General features: G+C 37.3%; 2 protein-coding genes across 3 annotated transcripts; both read right to left on the bottom strand.

Moving 5' to 3' along the window:
* Window positions 1–2,628: 2,628 nt before the first annotated feature.
* On the bottom strand, window positions 2,629–5,943 carry OFP5 (ovate family protein 5). The gene has a single exon (XM_022286565.2). It carries the CDS (start codon window positions 4,148–4,150, stop codon window positions 2,753–2,755), a length of 1,398 nt encoding a protein of 465 aa, XP_022142257.1. The 5' UTR covers window positions 4,151–5,943; the 3' UTR covers window positions 2,629–2,752.
* A 665-nt stretch (window positions 5,944–6,608) lies between these two features.
* LOC111012328 (AAA-type ATPase family protein) lies at window positions 6,609–14,751 on the bottom strand. 2 transcript variants are annotated; one of them, XM_022286435.2, is made up of 7 exons: window positions 14,509–14,751; window positions 11,760–14,366; window positions 11,006–11,225; window positions 10,013–10,558; window positions 9,220–9,784; window positions 7,969–8,032; window positions 6,609–6,915 (listed from the first exon to the last, which is right to left on the bottom strand). In XM_022286435.2, the coding sequence occupies exons 2-7, from the start codon at window positions 13,827–13,829 to the stop codon at window positions 6,835–6,837; spliced, it is 3,546 nt and encodes a 1,181-aa protein (XP_022142127.1). In that variant the 5' UTR covers window positions 13,830–14,366; window positions 14,509–14,751; the 3' UTR covers window positions 6,609–6,834. The 2 variants fall into 2 exon arrangements, with proteins under 2 accessions (XP_022142127.1, XP_087977582.1); XM_088121456.1 differs by lacking the exon at window positions 14,509–14,751 and having other exon boundaries at window positions 11,760–14,386.
* Between the last annotated feature and the right edge of the window lie 16 nt (window positions 14,752–14,767).

Genomic DNA, 14,767 nt, shown 5'->3' with positions numbered 1-14,767 from the left:
TCTCATTATTAATTTATCACATGATTTGTTGCTGTCTTAGTTAATAAAGAACATCTTTCCATCTTCCCATGCTTAAGACGTGATACTCTTGTGTCCTACTGACAGGCCATAGTCGTGATATTTTTGGACTGCATCTCTCTTTCTTTCAAACTGCTAATAGTTTTCTTTTTTCTGTCTCTTCCCCAAACTTATGCCCTGGGGTTTAGTATTCAAGTAAGAGTTGCTGTCTCTGCAGCCAACCGTGGTAACGCTGGCAACTCAATATTCCTAGGTATCCTTGAACAATAATTTTCTTCACAACTTGATTTCCATCTACGATGCTGTTTCAAATTGGTGCTGCAACTGAAAGGATATGATGTTTGGAGTTTCTTATATTGTGGATTTATCAATTTAATATCAGTTTTGACTTATTCGATAGGTATATACACTCTAATCTTTCATCATGGATGTTATTAATGTGGTTTGACTTGTACAAACTCTGGTGACAGATTCAGATACAAACTAATGTGGTCCCAACTACAGGGACAAAATTAGGTTTATTTATCTTCGATACTTGGCAGGTTTACTCTTTAAATCCCCCATGTTAAAAATACTGTAGCTTTGTGCCAAATCACTGGAAGAGATTTGACCAGGAACTATCATGATTGCTGATATTTGTAGAATTATGGCTTCAGACTATCACACCACCACCCCCCCCCCCCCCCCCCCCCCCCCCCCCCGAAGAAGTACAACAATAGTAATTAATGGCATCATAGGTAATTTTGAATGCACAACAATCTGCAACTGCTGTTCTTGAAAATCTCCCTTCATCAGGAGCTGTTGCTGTATCATAACCTCAAAAGCCTTTAGTAGAATCCTTACAAAGTTGCAGAAGTGGCTACTGGTACAAGCTATGGAATCACTTGTTGTCATGGTTATACTGGATTCAAGTGTAAGCAAAGGAAGAGAGAATAGCTACTTTTACCCACTTAAAATTTCTTCTCATATATGTGTTGTTTCTGTTTTTCTTTCAGGTCATGAATCCCATGCTTGCTTTATGTTTAATGTCACCTTCTTTAATCAGTTTGGTCATATATATTTTGAGAAAAGAAAGAGCAAGTTTGCAGTTGTATCCTTCAGAAGAAATGGTTTTTTTGCTGTTGCAGTTTGCAGGACAATCCCAGGGCCCTGTTTGTCTCGAAACAGAGTTATTTGTTTTGTTTGTTTCAAAACTTGCAGTGAAATTTTTGAGGATGCTGATGAAGATCAATTTGACAGAGCTGATCTCCTTATTCCCAAGCAGAATCTTTCTTATAAGTGGAGAGGGAGGATCCGTTTTGGGTTTCTTTTTTCTCCCCTCGTGGTTGTAAATTTTCAGGATTTTTTTTCCAGTGTTGTATATCTCAGAAGTATTTTGCAGACTACATCTTTTAATGGAATTTTGAAAATTATATTAATTTTTAAAAAAATTTTCTTGATGTGGTGATGAGCTAATTAAAATTAAAAAAAAATTGTGATTCCAAGATGATATATACACCATAATATATATATATATATATATATATATATTTTTTTTTTTTTCAAACTTGTTCCTTCATTAAACATTTAGTTGTTGTACAAAAAAAATATTAATCATGAATTAAGTTTTTCGGACAGAAAAACAATGTTTACATAATTTCATGCAAAAGTACATAAATTAAAATTTCATACACAAAATTATGGTTCAAATTTTTATAGAGGACAATTCTCTCTCCAATAGAATTCCATTTTCAAGTCATCTAAAACTGGCATGACTTTTGATTTATTTTCAAAACACAACAAAAACCAAGATTAGAAAAAACTAAACCAAAATCTAGGTGTGTGGATCGATTCGAACTAATTTAACGAAAAATAATTAGCTACCCTTTTATTTGAAGATAATAAAATTGAGATTAGTTGTCCTGTCTTTTCAATAAAGAAAAAATATTATTGTACTGTTAAAATGAATATTGTCTAGTCAGCTTTCCCCTAAGTTTTCCTTTTTTGTTATTTTTCTCTGGAATTCTATAAGCTGAGGCAGTAGGCAACTCCACAGCCACATCCGCCGCAGCAACACATCGTTTATGGTTTGCTTGTTTTTTCAACAAAGTCGTTTATTTATGACAATTATTGGACCAACGTTTCAATTTTTTACTCAAACTTTAATGATAATTATTTGTACCATGCCCCCATTTGCTTCAATTTATTGTCCTTTACTGTCTGTAGCAGCAATCTTTTAACGTTTTGGCAACTCTGGCAGCCAAATCCCCAACTTGGCTCCAATTTCTTCACTGAGGATTGCCAGGTTTTAAATATTTGACACTGTTTATAGCCAGATGGTCTGTTCAATTGGACCCCAGATGCCATATTCTACAATGGGATTGAAACAGCAGCTTTCTCTTCTTCAATTACAAAAACTCAGAACTTTGCTTCTTAAGGAAATGGAAAGGGTTTCTGAGTTTGTCTATTTCAAGACGATCCTGTCTTACACTCGTAGAACGGTTCACTTTCTGTAGCGTAGCTCTCTCGTTCCTCATATCAAGGACACAAAAAGATGAAATTCCGGAGTTACACTTCGAGACCAGGGACAATTTTAATTCATAAGCACAGGAAATAATGAGCATGGAGAAATGTAAAAGAAAAACAGTAATTCAACATTACATTTTTGGAGTTTATTAGAAAGAACAAGGGCTAGTAATGTTTATAAACTAAGATGTTTTCAACAGATAAAAGTTCTACATTTGTCTGTAACTGGCTAAACAAGTTGTTCATTACAAGGGAATTGCTTATGTAATTCAGAATCTAAAGAAGCCTGATTTAGATCGAACCATACTTGCCTAAATACCTTGATGATGAGATCATGATATTGATCGGAATTCAATGTGAGATAACAAGCCAACAGTTCTTCAAGCTCTTCTGCTTTACTGATCCTTCTCTCCATGATCATCTCAACCATCGAGTCTCGGAAGTCTTGCTGTGGGTCGAATGAAGATTTCACGACTGCAAAGCTCTCCAAGTCGGTCTCATCCTCTACCGTGCTCTCTCTTATCTTCTTCTTCATCTTTAACTTGGCTTTCTTCATATCTTCCAATGCTTTGATTTTGCAGATCTCAATTTTAGTGGCTGTTCTAGGAGAGTAAACTCTGATTTTTCTTCTGCCTTTTGGATTTTTCTCATTTGAGTCCTTCCTTAAGTACATTGATTTTCTCTGTCTCTCATATCTTGACTTCAATTCTTCAATCTTCAACCCTTTCATCCTTTCCCAGTCTGAATCAATTTCAATACCCAGCATGTCAAGTTCATCACTTTCCTCTGCCTTCATAGAAGAAAATACACAGTTTTCTTCTATAGTTCCTAAACCGAAACTTTTTGACTTGGTGGATTGAACATACTGATGCTTCCTTGAACTTTTCAATTTGGTTCTGTCTCTCCCACTTGTCCGAACTCCAGATTCTTCTTGCAGCTCCAACATTTTCTTTCCCACTGATTTTCCTGCTCTCTCCTTTGCTTTATCTATCTCGCTCTGTGGTTTAAACCCCTTCTTCTCCACCAGTTTTTTACCCAAATTCTTGAAGTTGCCATTTTCTCTGTGTCTGATCCTCGGAGTTCTTGATTCAATTTCATTCTCCCTTCGCAAAATCTTCTCTTGGGTTGGACCCTCTCTCCTCCTCCTTCTCCTTGTCATTCTCGAAACCATGTCCTCCAAATTCTGAATCTCCTCCTTTCCTTCAAATTCTGTACATTTTGATCTGCAGCTCCTACAACTTGTACGTGGAAGCTCATGCTCGTCCTCTGAGTTGTACCTCACCGACCTCAAAATCCCTCCACTCTTCCTGACATCAAAATCATCTTCTCCAAAGGATAGCTTCCAAAAATCACCATTATCTCTACAGAATTGACTGCGATTCCCATTTGCGTGATCTGGCGAGTCGGTCCGATTTGCAAAATCAGGTGATTGAAAGCAAGGAGAATTTCTCTTCTCAATTCCCTTTACTTTTCTGGGTCTGGCTTCTTGGTTGCTTTTCTTTTGCTTGAGCTTTGAGAGCCACGAAGCAGGCAAGATATTAGACATAAAAGAAGGCCTAGAGGAAGAAGAAGAAGAAGTGGAGGAAGAAGATGAAGGATTATGCGGTTTTCTCCTACCCCATTTCATAATTTCAACAGAGGAAGATAGGTTTCCGTTCAATTGGAACAAAAAAAAAAGGTTTCTTACGTTAGAAAAGTTTTTGGGCTATGGAACATCGAAGAAGAAAGTGATTCCGGAGAAGATAATGGCAGAGAGAAGATGGTAGCAGTTATTGAGACAGTTAAGCTGTTAAGTAGGAACGTGGGTTTCATATTGGTCTTTTTGCTATTTTTTTCAAAAGAAAGACCCGCCATAAATCCTGTGACCACTTGCTCACTTTTTATCACTTTGTGGATGGTTCTCAACCTAACAAAGAATTAGAAAGAAATTAGGAACAAAAGAACAAACATGGGGCAAAAATAAAAAAGAAAAAGAAAAAAAAAAGCCCATTTCTTTATTTTTTTCGGCTTGGCTAGAGCAAATAGGCTCTAATTTACAGAACGTACAAGAATCGGCTCTGTCATTATCACAAACACCTGTCGGACAGACACACCAGGGAGAAAAAATGGGGTTTCTTTACTACATTTAACGTCACATATCAAACATTCAACATGGAGAGGGCCTTGGTTCTAGTTTTGGGAATTCCTTGTCAAGCTTTAGTGATGGAATTTTATTGAGTTTCCTGTCTTTCTGCTTTATTGCTTTTTCCTTCGCTTCTAGATTTTCCGACTTTTGCCTTTAGTCAAAAGCCGAATGCAAGTGGTCCAGCAAGCTGACTGGGTAACCAAAGACCTGTAAATTTCCCATGGAGATCACAAACCTTTTTTGGGCCTAAAATGGACAGTGGCTCCATTGGACTCTGGGTTTCTCCTATCAAGAACAGTGATCTAGAATGTTTCTAATAGCTACTTTGAGTGGTTGGTGAGAGAGTTTCCAAATACATAAAGTTACTGTTCACAAATTTATAATGATAGAAGACAAATATCCATGTGTGGGCGCTTCCACATGAATGAATTTCCATCTGTTGGAGTGTACAAGTCTGGTTGTGTGGACAATATAATGGACGTGCATTTGTTGAAACTGTCCAACCTACGTTGCCTCAGAGGCTATATAGATGGAGAGACAGTTTGACCATTACTTTTCAGCTTCACCCAACAAGTGCTGTGAGCTTCTTGCAGATTATGTGTAGACAGCTTTTGAGAAAGTGAGTTTAGCAAATGAAGAGGAATGATTCAATTCAACTGTTTCATAATCATAACCTTGGTTCTAATTAGGCTGTTTCGCTTTATGGGTAACAGAATACAGCAAATAGAAATATAAACAACTAGCAAACAACAGATATTATGTTGGTGAGAAGAAGCATTTATGGAATAAGGCAAGTTTAGATGAAAAGGTAGTAGACAATTTCATATCAGTCTAAGTTGGAAGTTGGAAGTTGGAAGTTGGAACTTCTGGTGCCCACTCTTCCTCTGTTATTACTATTGTTATTATTATTTTATATTGTTAAAGAGTAAGGAAGTTATCTTAAATTCTACTATGAAAATTTTGAAAAATTGTTCTGGTTCACTGATTCTTTCCCCCTCACTTAACAGGAGAATGGAGTCATGATGTTTAAAGGCCTTCGACTTAGGGGAACTTCAACGGTCAGGAACTGTATAAAGCAGCAGAGAAGCTTTGTTTATATAGCTAAAAGCAGCAGTTTTCATGCATAGAAGGTACAAAATTGCAGCTTAATATTCCGCAAAGGAAAAAGTAAATATGAGTAAGTATGAACTACTTGCGTATTCTGTGAAAATGCCCTGGAAGAAAGCCTAACTTCCCCACGTTCTCCTGCATCATCATATTAATTGATTCCTGGAGATAAAAACATCTTCAGCATTCATTATGTTAAAGGGTAAGCTGGGGCACCAGTTTGACATGATGAGGAAAGCAGCCTCTCATCCAGAGGAAGATGGATTGAGAGTGAAACCTGCACTAAACTGTTAGGAGGGGACGAGGGCAAGAAAAGCTAGCTGTACATCAACAGAAGTATCTTTTTTACTTCATCTATCAATTCTCCAGACTCAAGCTCACTCCAAAGCTGATAATATGAAATTTACGTCAATAATTAGCTTTCTACGTGGACAGACAGTGTTGCCAGATCCAAATGTAGAAAGGAAAAATACGAGATTGACATCAACAATTAGATCTGTAACTCAGATGCATTACTACATCTAGATGCATAAAGGAAGAATCCACGAGGCCTCAGAAAGTAAGTTGGTAACCTATCAATCCTCCATGACCTCTTCTAATTGCAGAGGTGTCTGAAAAAGGTTGGAAGGGAAAATTCATGCATTCCCTAACAATTATTCAAGTGACACAGATTTTAGAAATAGAAGTCCTTAAACATTTGAATACAAATATCAGATACAATTTCAATGAAATCTGATGTCACTCTGTTAAATGCTTTCAAGATACTGATTACTGTGGAAGTGAAGTTAGAAGTGTATCGTAAATCTCAAAAGAACTAATCTTACAAGGCGGAAATTGAATTTGAGGGGGCAAAGATCAAGCAAATGAGGACTGCATTCTATAATCCTCTCCTATTTTTACCATGAAAAATTAATAGATTTCATAAAAATGAATTCACAGATAAAAATCAGCCTAGTAATCAACATGGGGCCAAAAAAAAAAAAAAAACTAAATACAACTAAAAGAAAAAACGAAGTTAATCAATCCCCAAAACAATTCTCCCTCTTCTTCCTTTCCGGCTGGAATTATTACCTTGCCAACTAAGCAGAGAGACATTTCCCACAGGAGACAAGTTTCAGCAATGACTGTGGCCTCCGAGTTCTAATTTTTAAACGTGAGAGCTGCACAGGAAATTGTCAATAAGTACATTTTTAACAGAAGCGACAGAAAATAGGCATTATTTGCTATTATTAATACCACATATTGACTGCAACTTATACACAGAACCAGAACCTGGGAATAACGGTCATGAAAGGCAAAAGGTCATGGGACTGTCCTAGCAATAAACAACAAATAGGACAACTGCATTGAGCATACGATTATAACCTCCTCAAAGAGAAACAAGGACTCTTGCTCAATTTTCTAAAATTTAGTCAAAATGTTGGGTTCTCAATATTGAAGCTAAATAACAGTAAAGTGACCAAAGTGATACAACATGCTTCATTATCATCAAACAGAAACCTTGTTTAACTATAAAATTACTAATCACACGGATGGAGAGATTAGCATAATTAGCTCATTTTCCTCTGAATGGTTTTGAAATACTTATTAACGGATCAGTTTTGACAATCAACCTGCTCAAGCCAAACTGAGTTATGTAAATAGTGATATATACGCATAAGAAAGACGCTGTCATATATGATGAATATAAAAAATAGTTAGAATTTCCAGGCCCAGACAAGAGAAAGTGGAAGATACTAGTATATAGAATACCCTCCATCATCCAACTATTACCAAACAACATCTGATGGATATTATTTTCCTCAATTTATCTTTTCCCTGAGAAAACATTGATGCTACTGTATGGCTTTGGAAATATGACAGTCAACACCAAAATTGCTCTAATATATTATCTCCATTAAGCAAGGACAAAACACAAGACCGCGAACAAAAAATCATGAAAATGGTTTCTTGAGATTTATGACAAACATTTGTATCGTTATGTGGCCTCACTCTACTATGATCAGTGCCTTGAAATAAGTAACAGAAATGAGAAATTGTAAAATGATGTCTTCCACCAAAGGAAATGAATGAAAGACATCCATCCTAGCAGAGTTAATATCCTATTCTATTGAGGAAAAAAATTGAGTTGTGCATTTTCTCAAAGAAACACTGTGATATCAAGACTGAAAAAATCCATTTATAAGTTCTATTAAATCTCTTTCTTGACCTACCTTTCTTCGAGTTACTCTAGATGCTTTCCAACATAACAAGCTTCTTGATTGTGGTTCAAGTCGCCTGCACAAAATGTTAAAAATAAGAAGAGAAGAAAGAAGTTTAGAAATTTGAAAGTCGATAAAATTTTGTGAAACATAAGGAAGCAAACCTTATCATCAAGGTCAATTAATAAAATCGGCTTCAAAAGAAATATAGAAACAAAAAATGGAAATATATTATGCTTAACAAAGAGAAACTCAGCACATGTAGAAACTAATTTCCATATCTTTGCAATTTTGAGTAATAAAAAGGCATCCACATTAGCTTCAATATAATCATATAAGCCACGCGGTGTATCCTTAACAGTTTTTCTTTTAACAAGATACGAACTTTTCATTGAAAGTATGAAAAGGAACAAAAATTGTTCAAAGATACAAACTCCCGAACGAGCGAGAGAGAAAAACTAAAAGAATCTGTATCCTTAACAGTTAACAGTTCTCTGTTGTACATAGGATTGGACTGTAGGAGCTTGTAAATTATAATGGCTAATATCACCCCTCTCTGAATTATTTAGAGGTCCCTTTTTGGTCATGTATATATTTCTGAACTTCATTATTCGAGTAAACTTATTTAGTGTGTGTCATGCAATTTCGTTTTCTATATTCAATGAATTATGCTCTTAAACCTATATAAATTTCGGTAACCTTTCATATCTTTTCCTGACATGAGAAATATTTTCTTTAACAGCCTATAATCTACCTCATGTTGCTAAGCGCACTGCTTTAGATGCATACACTCTAAACGAAATTTAAATATGTAGCCTTTTATAGGACTAAGCTCATGCAAGTAAAGCCACAGCCTATACAGTAAGGCCAGTTAGACATAAGCTTCATGAACAGGTTTTTTGAATGCTGAGATTGCAAAGTAAGAGGCTGTTTGAAAGACTTTTGTACATCTTTGCTTTCAAAATTATGATCAGATTACTCTTAAAAATTAATGTGATAGTAAAAACATTCATATCTATGATGTTAGAAGGAATAATAAATTTGTGATTTAAAATATGTCAACTATAACATAAAAAAATAAAACAAGAAAAAGGGTCTAATAAAAACACATTTTAAAGAACTTTTGTTCTATAAAATAGAAAACTGTTTTGATTTTCCAAAGAACCTCGAAAGCATGGGAGTTCTTTTTTTTTTTTTTTGCTTTGCCAAGAACCTAATATCATACTACAAGAAGAATTGAAACTTTGAGATTGCAATACGTACAAGTTCTCCTGCTCAAGTTTTTCAGCTATAGATACAGCTTTGCGTTTGGACCATCCACTTCGCTGTGAACATCCTTCTGCCTGCTGAATAACATGTGCCAGAGATACTTTGCTTCTCACAATACTTTGACTCTGACTTTGAGCTCCGCCTTCCCTTCTTTCTGAAATTGATGACATGGTAGAGTTCTTACGTGAGACTGATACTTCTCCTTGCGAACCTTCTAAATTCCTTTCATTTGATTCTCTTTTATCATTATAGGTTTCCCTTGGTGAAGCATCAATTTCGACAATTTCACCTCTTCCAACCTCACTGGAGCCATAGTGCAATAACTGAGCTTGAGGCTTATAACCATTAAAGTCCCTAATCTGCAATGAACCATTCTTGGAGGCAGGTAATGTAACCGACGAATGATTCCCAACTGTAGTCTCCCTTTTCAACTCACATCTAATTTCAATTATCACTGAGGACCCAAGAGCAGATTCAAATGCTTGTAAGATTTGCTCTCTCAACTTCTCTGCTTTTGATTTTGCATGATGTGAATTGAATATCAAGCGCACTGTTGGTGCTGCCAAAAGAAATATAGTAGATAATCAAAAGTCAAAACACTTGGCTACAGATGTTAGAATAACATTAAAAAAATTTAACACGCTTCCAAATACTAACATTAAAAAATTTTAACATGCTTCCAAATACTGACGGTAAAATTGACTTTTGAAAAATATAAATATTTTTTGATAAATGAAGTGAACCATTGGGGCATGAAAATGTGCAAACAGGATGCAACAAAATGTACCTGCACCAAAACTCACGGATGCAAGCTTCCCTTCTTGAATCAAAAATTCTTTAATACTATTTATCCGAATTTTTCCTAGCACCTCCAACCAAATTTCTTCAGTGTCTTTATGAGTTTTACCAGAAACCTGCTTTCCACTAGACTTGATTATATCATCAGAGCTTGCAATTGTCTGCTGAGGAGCCACGCCAACTCCAGTATGTTTTTTTCTGTCTAAACTAATGCCTTTGGCCACTCTATTGTCATATGAATCATAATGACCAGAAAACTTAACATCTGTTGACAATCCTTTCCCACTACCAGGTACTTCAACATGCTGGTCAGTGTTCCTTGATACACCCCTTCCATTCACATTATTCAAGGCTAAGGGACTGTGATTAAAGCTAGTGTCAGCAGAACTGGACAACATATACTGCTGATCAGGAGCAAGTTGAAGTAATGCAGCTGTAAGCCAGGTTAATTTATCATTAGACATTCTCAATTGCTTCTCAGCTTCAGATAGTGTTTTCAGAGCTTGACGTAGCTTTTCCATATCTTCTTTGGATACTAAAACGCAAAAGGAAAGTGCATCGTCAGTTTGATAGATGATAAAGACTTGAACTAGAAAAAATAATAATAATAATAATGTTGCTTGGGTTGTTGGCTTCGTAAGCAGACCGTCATCCTCTAGTGTGCAAGTTCAACTCCAATTGTGGTCATTTTAAAAAATAAAGACTTGAACTAGTTAATTAATTAATTGAAACCAATGAAAGGCAGCAAGAGATGGCGCAAAGTTCCAGATGTAAAAGCTTAACATAAGCAACACTAAATTTGAAAAAGAACCAAGAACCATAATGCATCGAAGGAAAGAAAAATGCTTCAATAATAAAGTTACAGGTGAACTGGATTAATGAAGGTCCTTCACATTTAAAATAGGAAAGCACATGAACCACCTAAATTTAATTTTACTCAAAACGAAGTCATCACAAATTATGTAAATGTTCTTTGACTTACATGGCTGACGTCGGAAAAACTTCCTCCGAGGCCTTTCTTTCTTGAAATCGTAACTACCAGCAAGAATATCGGTAATTACAGTTGCAATTTGTGACATCAAGGCCATTGGTTCCACACCACTTTCAATTATCAATCTCAAATTTTTCACAGTGTTTACTGTGTCTGCAGACAGAGCTAGGTCAAGAAGATCCACCAATTTTTCGTCAGAGATGAGCCCAACCTGGAAAGAAATTGGGTACGTAGAAATATAAGAATTTAAACAATAAGAACATTATTAAGACTGTAAGGCAACTAAACAATGATGATTAAAATTATAAGATGCGTGTTCCACGTGCACCATGTAGCAGATTCAAGTTTAAGAATTTAAACGATAAGAACATTATTAAGACTGTAAGGCAACTAAACAATGATGATTAAAATTATAAGCTGCGTGTTCCACGTGCACCATGTAGCAGATTCAAGTTTTTAATAAACCAGAATGAATATTCGTATGGGGTTCTTAAAAGCAAATATGAGGGTGAAAGAACACATTTAGGTTTGCATTCTTTTACAACAACAAACAAGTCAAGAACTAAAAAATAAAACAACTCAAGAATTACCAGCCCAAGATCACTTTCGCTCTCGCAAAAATTTCATTTCAAACTTCAAATTAGGCAGAAAATTTTCAATCACTAGTGTCAAGGCATGAAATAGTAGCCTCTGAAAAGTTTGAACCTAACTCTTGCACTCTTTGGAATTAAAATATATAACTCACCAATTCCTGAATTAGAGGAACAGAAATTCTCTGTCCAAGCAAACTCAGCTGCTCAAGAGTCATTTCAGCATCCCTCAATGATCCATCAGATCTTGATGCGATAAGTTTTAGTGCATCTCTGTCAATTTCTAAATTTTCTTGGGTTGCAATCCACTGTAAAGTATGGATAACATCAGCATCCTTCAGCTTGGGAAAAAAGAATTTCTGACACCTGGATATGATTATATGAGGTAAAACATCAAGACTTGAACAGACAAGGACAAAAACTAGACGTCTGGGTGCTCGGTCAATGACCTTTGTGATGGCACTCCAGCAATTGGAGGAAAAGCTGTCACAATCATCAAAAATGAACACTGTATACTGTGATGGAAGCTGAGAAGCTATCATATGGTCAAGTAGTTCCATAATGCTCTCAAAGTCGAGATTACTGACAGGAACAACTTCCCTTATATTCCTGCTCTTTCCCACGTCATATCCAATGCAAGAATTGCATAATCCACAGGGTTTGGAATGTTCCAAAGACTGGCAGTTCAATGCTCTAGCAAAGATTCGAGCACAGGATGTTTTTCCTGTACCGTGAGGACCATAAAACACATACAGCAACCCAACCTTCTTCTTCAAGACAGCATTTGAAAGCGCTTGGGCTACTAAATTTTGTCCCACCAAATCTCTGAATGTTCGTGGCATGTATTTTTGTGTCAGATTTTGATGTCTAGAACGATGGTGCCCTCTCATTCTTCTTCGGTTACTACACCTTGCTTCTGAAGCAAGGTCAGAATCAACTTCATGTTTAAATAAATTATCAGCAAATATTCCCAATTCCCCAGAGTAGTCTCGTTTCCAGCCAGCATTTTCAATGCTTTCCTGTGACCCAGATGCCTCAACCAGTAAAGGCAGTGCCTCGGCATCAAATTTTGCAGATGAGCTTGAGTGATCAGACGCTAAGGGTGTGTCAGAAATACCTCTCCCACGTGTAGTTGGACTGCATTTTCTTAACATTGAATCTGAAAGGCCACAAGAAAAACTCCTTCCAGCCATGTCTAAAAACGTTTTCCCTCTATGATGAATTCTTGACCAATTCCAAGGCATACCACACCCATTTCCAGGTCCTCCAATGACATTTTTGTTGGCATAATTTTCATTTTCCTCTTCCATTTTATGCTTTGAATGAGCTGAACCATGAGCTAATGTATTAGAAGCAACAGACAATTCATTGTGAACCCCAGTGTCTCTGGAAGGTAAAGCCATACGGCTTCTCCTTGTACCTCGAAATTTTCGCCTTTTAACCCTATTCAATCCACTGCAGTTTCCACGGATGCTGGGTTCAGGTTCGTCAATGGTTTTCTCCAGGGATCGCCTCCCATATACATTAGCACTCGAAGATGCAATATCATCAGTATCTATTGGAGCAGAATTCAATTGCTCCGATAGTGTCTTAAATTGAAAGCCCCTGACCTGCTTATCCTTCTGTTCATTCCTTCTATCTTTAGATTCCGATTTTCTAGAAATAACCTCGAGCAGAAGATTCCCATCTTGAACAGGTGACGATTCTTCATGCCCATCCAGAACACTGTTTTTATCACTCCTCCTACTTGACTCTTCTCTCCGAATTCTTCTACCATCTCGGAGTTCACTCTTAACACTGTGTTCACTAACTGCTGTGGCCCCATCAGTGCCCACATTCACCTCAGCCGGAGCAACTTTTGATGTTGCAAAACTTCCCAAGGGTGGAGAACTTCCTGACAGTGTCCTACCTACCCTGCGACTCTCAGTTCCTACTGACCTTCTTCCTTCACGAATCACAGCATTATTTTCCCCTATCCTTGCTGGCAAATCGGTAATTGAGGGAGACTGCCATGAGGGAGGACTTGCAGAAGGATCCCTGAGCGATCGCGACCTCTGAAGGACGATGAGGTCCCTCATAAGAGACCTGTCAGCCAAGATAGGGCTGTGCTTGTGCATGTGATTCTTCAAGTGGATGCAGTTTGTCAAGTGAATGTGGTTCCGTAGATGATCACCGATATCACCATTCGCCTCCTTGAGAATTCTATCGCGGACAGCTCTAGTCATGATGAGAACATAAATGCATTTGGGCGAGGAATTTCTTGGCAATTAAGGAAACAAATCGAAAAATATTGCATTATCAATAAGGCAACGAGAGCTCGAATCTTTGCAATTACGACACATAAATTCCAAATATCCCACAATTTAGGCAAAAAGTTCCTTCCCTTTAAAGAAGGAGCTTAAATTCCATCTAAACCAACCCATTTCAAACAATTATTTCCCAACCTCGTCGACTTTCCGCCAAGTAGAAAAGGAGAAACAAAAAAAATCCATCACCAAAGCACTTTCCAATCACCCACCCCAGGGAACCAGCGTCGAGCTGACCCTGAAGCTCAGCACTCGAGATCCAAGCTGAAGTAGCAGCAATATCAAATGCTATTCCAACTGAATCCCAATAAGCGGCCAAAATAAAACTCCAATGCAAACTGTAACAAGCTGAAGCCAGCCTCAGCAAGCAGAAACCCGAGCAGGAAAAAACACAAATGAACCCGCGTTTCCAAAAACTGCGAGAATCAAAACCTCATTCGTACTCCCGTGAAATCCCTAAAAAATGCGGCAAGTCTCTGTCAAAACGGGAGTAGAGAAGAAAACGAGGGTGACAGCGAAAGAAGATACAATAAAAGAAAACAACGAGGGGAGGCCAGAGCCAAACTGGAAAGGCAAAAAAGAAAAGAGAAGCAATCACCTGAATCAGAGGAGGGAAAAAGCAGTGTCCAATCTCCCGCTTCGAGTATTAAAGGCCAGATCCCTCGCCAAGTTTCCCATGAACTTCACGAGCTTCCGTTTCACAGGAAAGTGAAAACTCCGATTCATAGACACACTGCAGAGAAGCGAGCAATGGGAGAGATCTGCTGCAGCCAGATTCACAGACACCCCCTTGCAGCGGAGGACACGTCAGCAAGAAATCGGTGTGTCCGTTTCCCAACACCAAATACAAACAGCCC

Source organism: Momordica charantia, assembly GCF_013281855.1.
Source record: "Momordica charantia cultivar OHB3-1 chromosome 1 unlocalized genomic scaffold, Mcharantia_2.0 BLBB01000001.1, whole genome shotgun sequence".
Lineage (NCBI taxonomy): Eukaryota > Viridiplantae > Streptophyta > Magnoliopsida > Cucurbitales > Cucurbitaceae > Momordica > Momordica charantia.
Note: the sequence above shows the minus strand (reverse complement) of the source record. Positions and strands in the feature narration are given on the sequence as shown.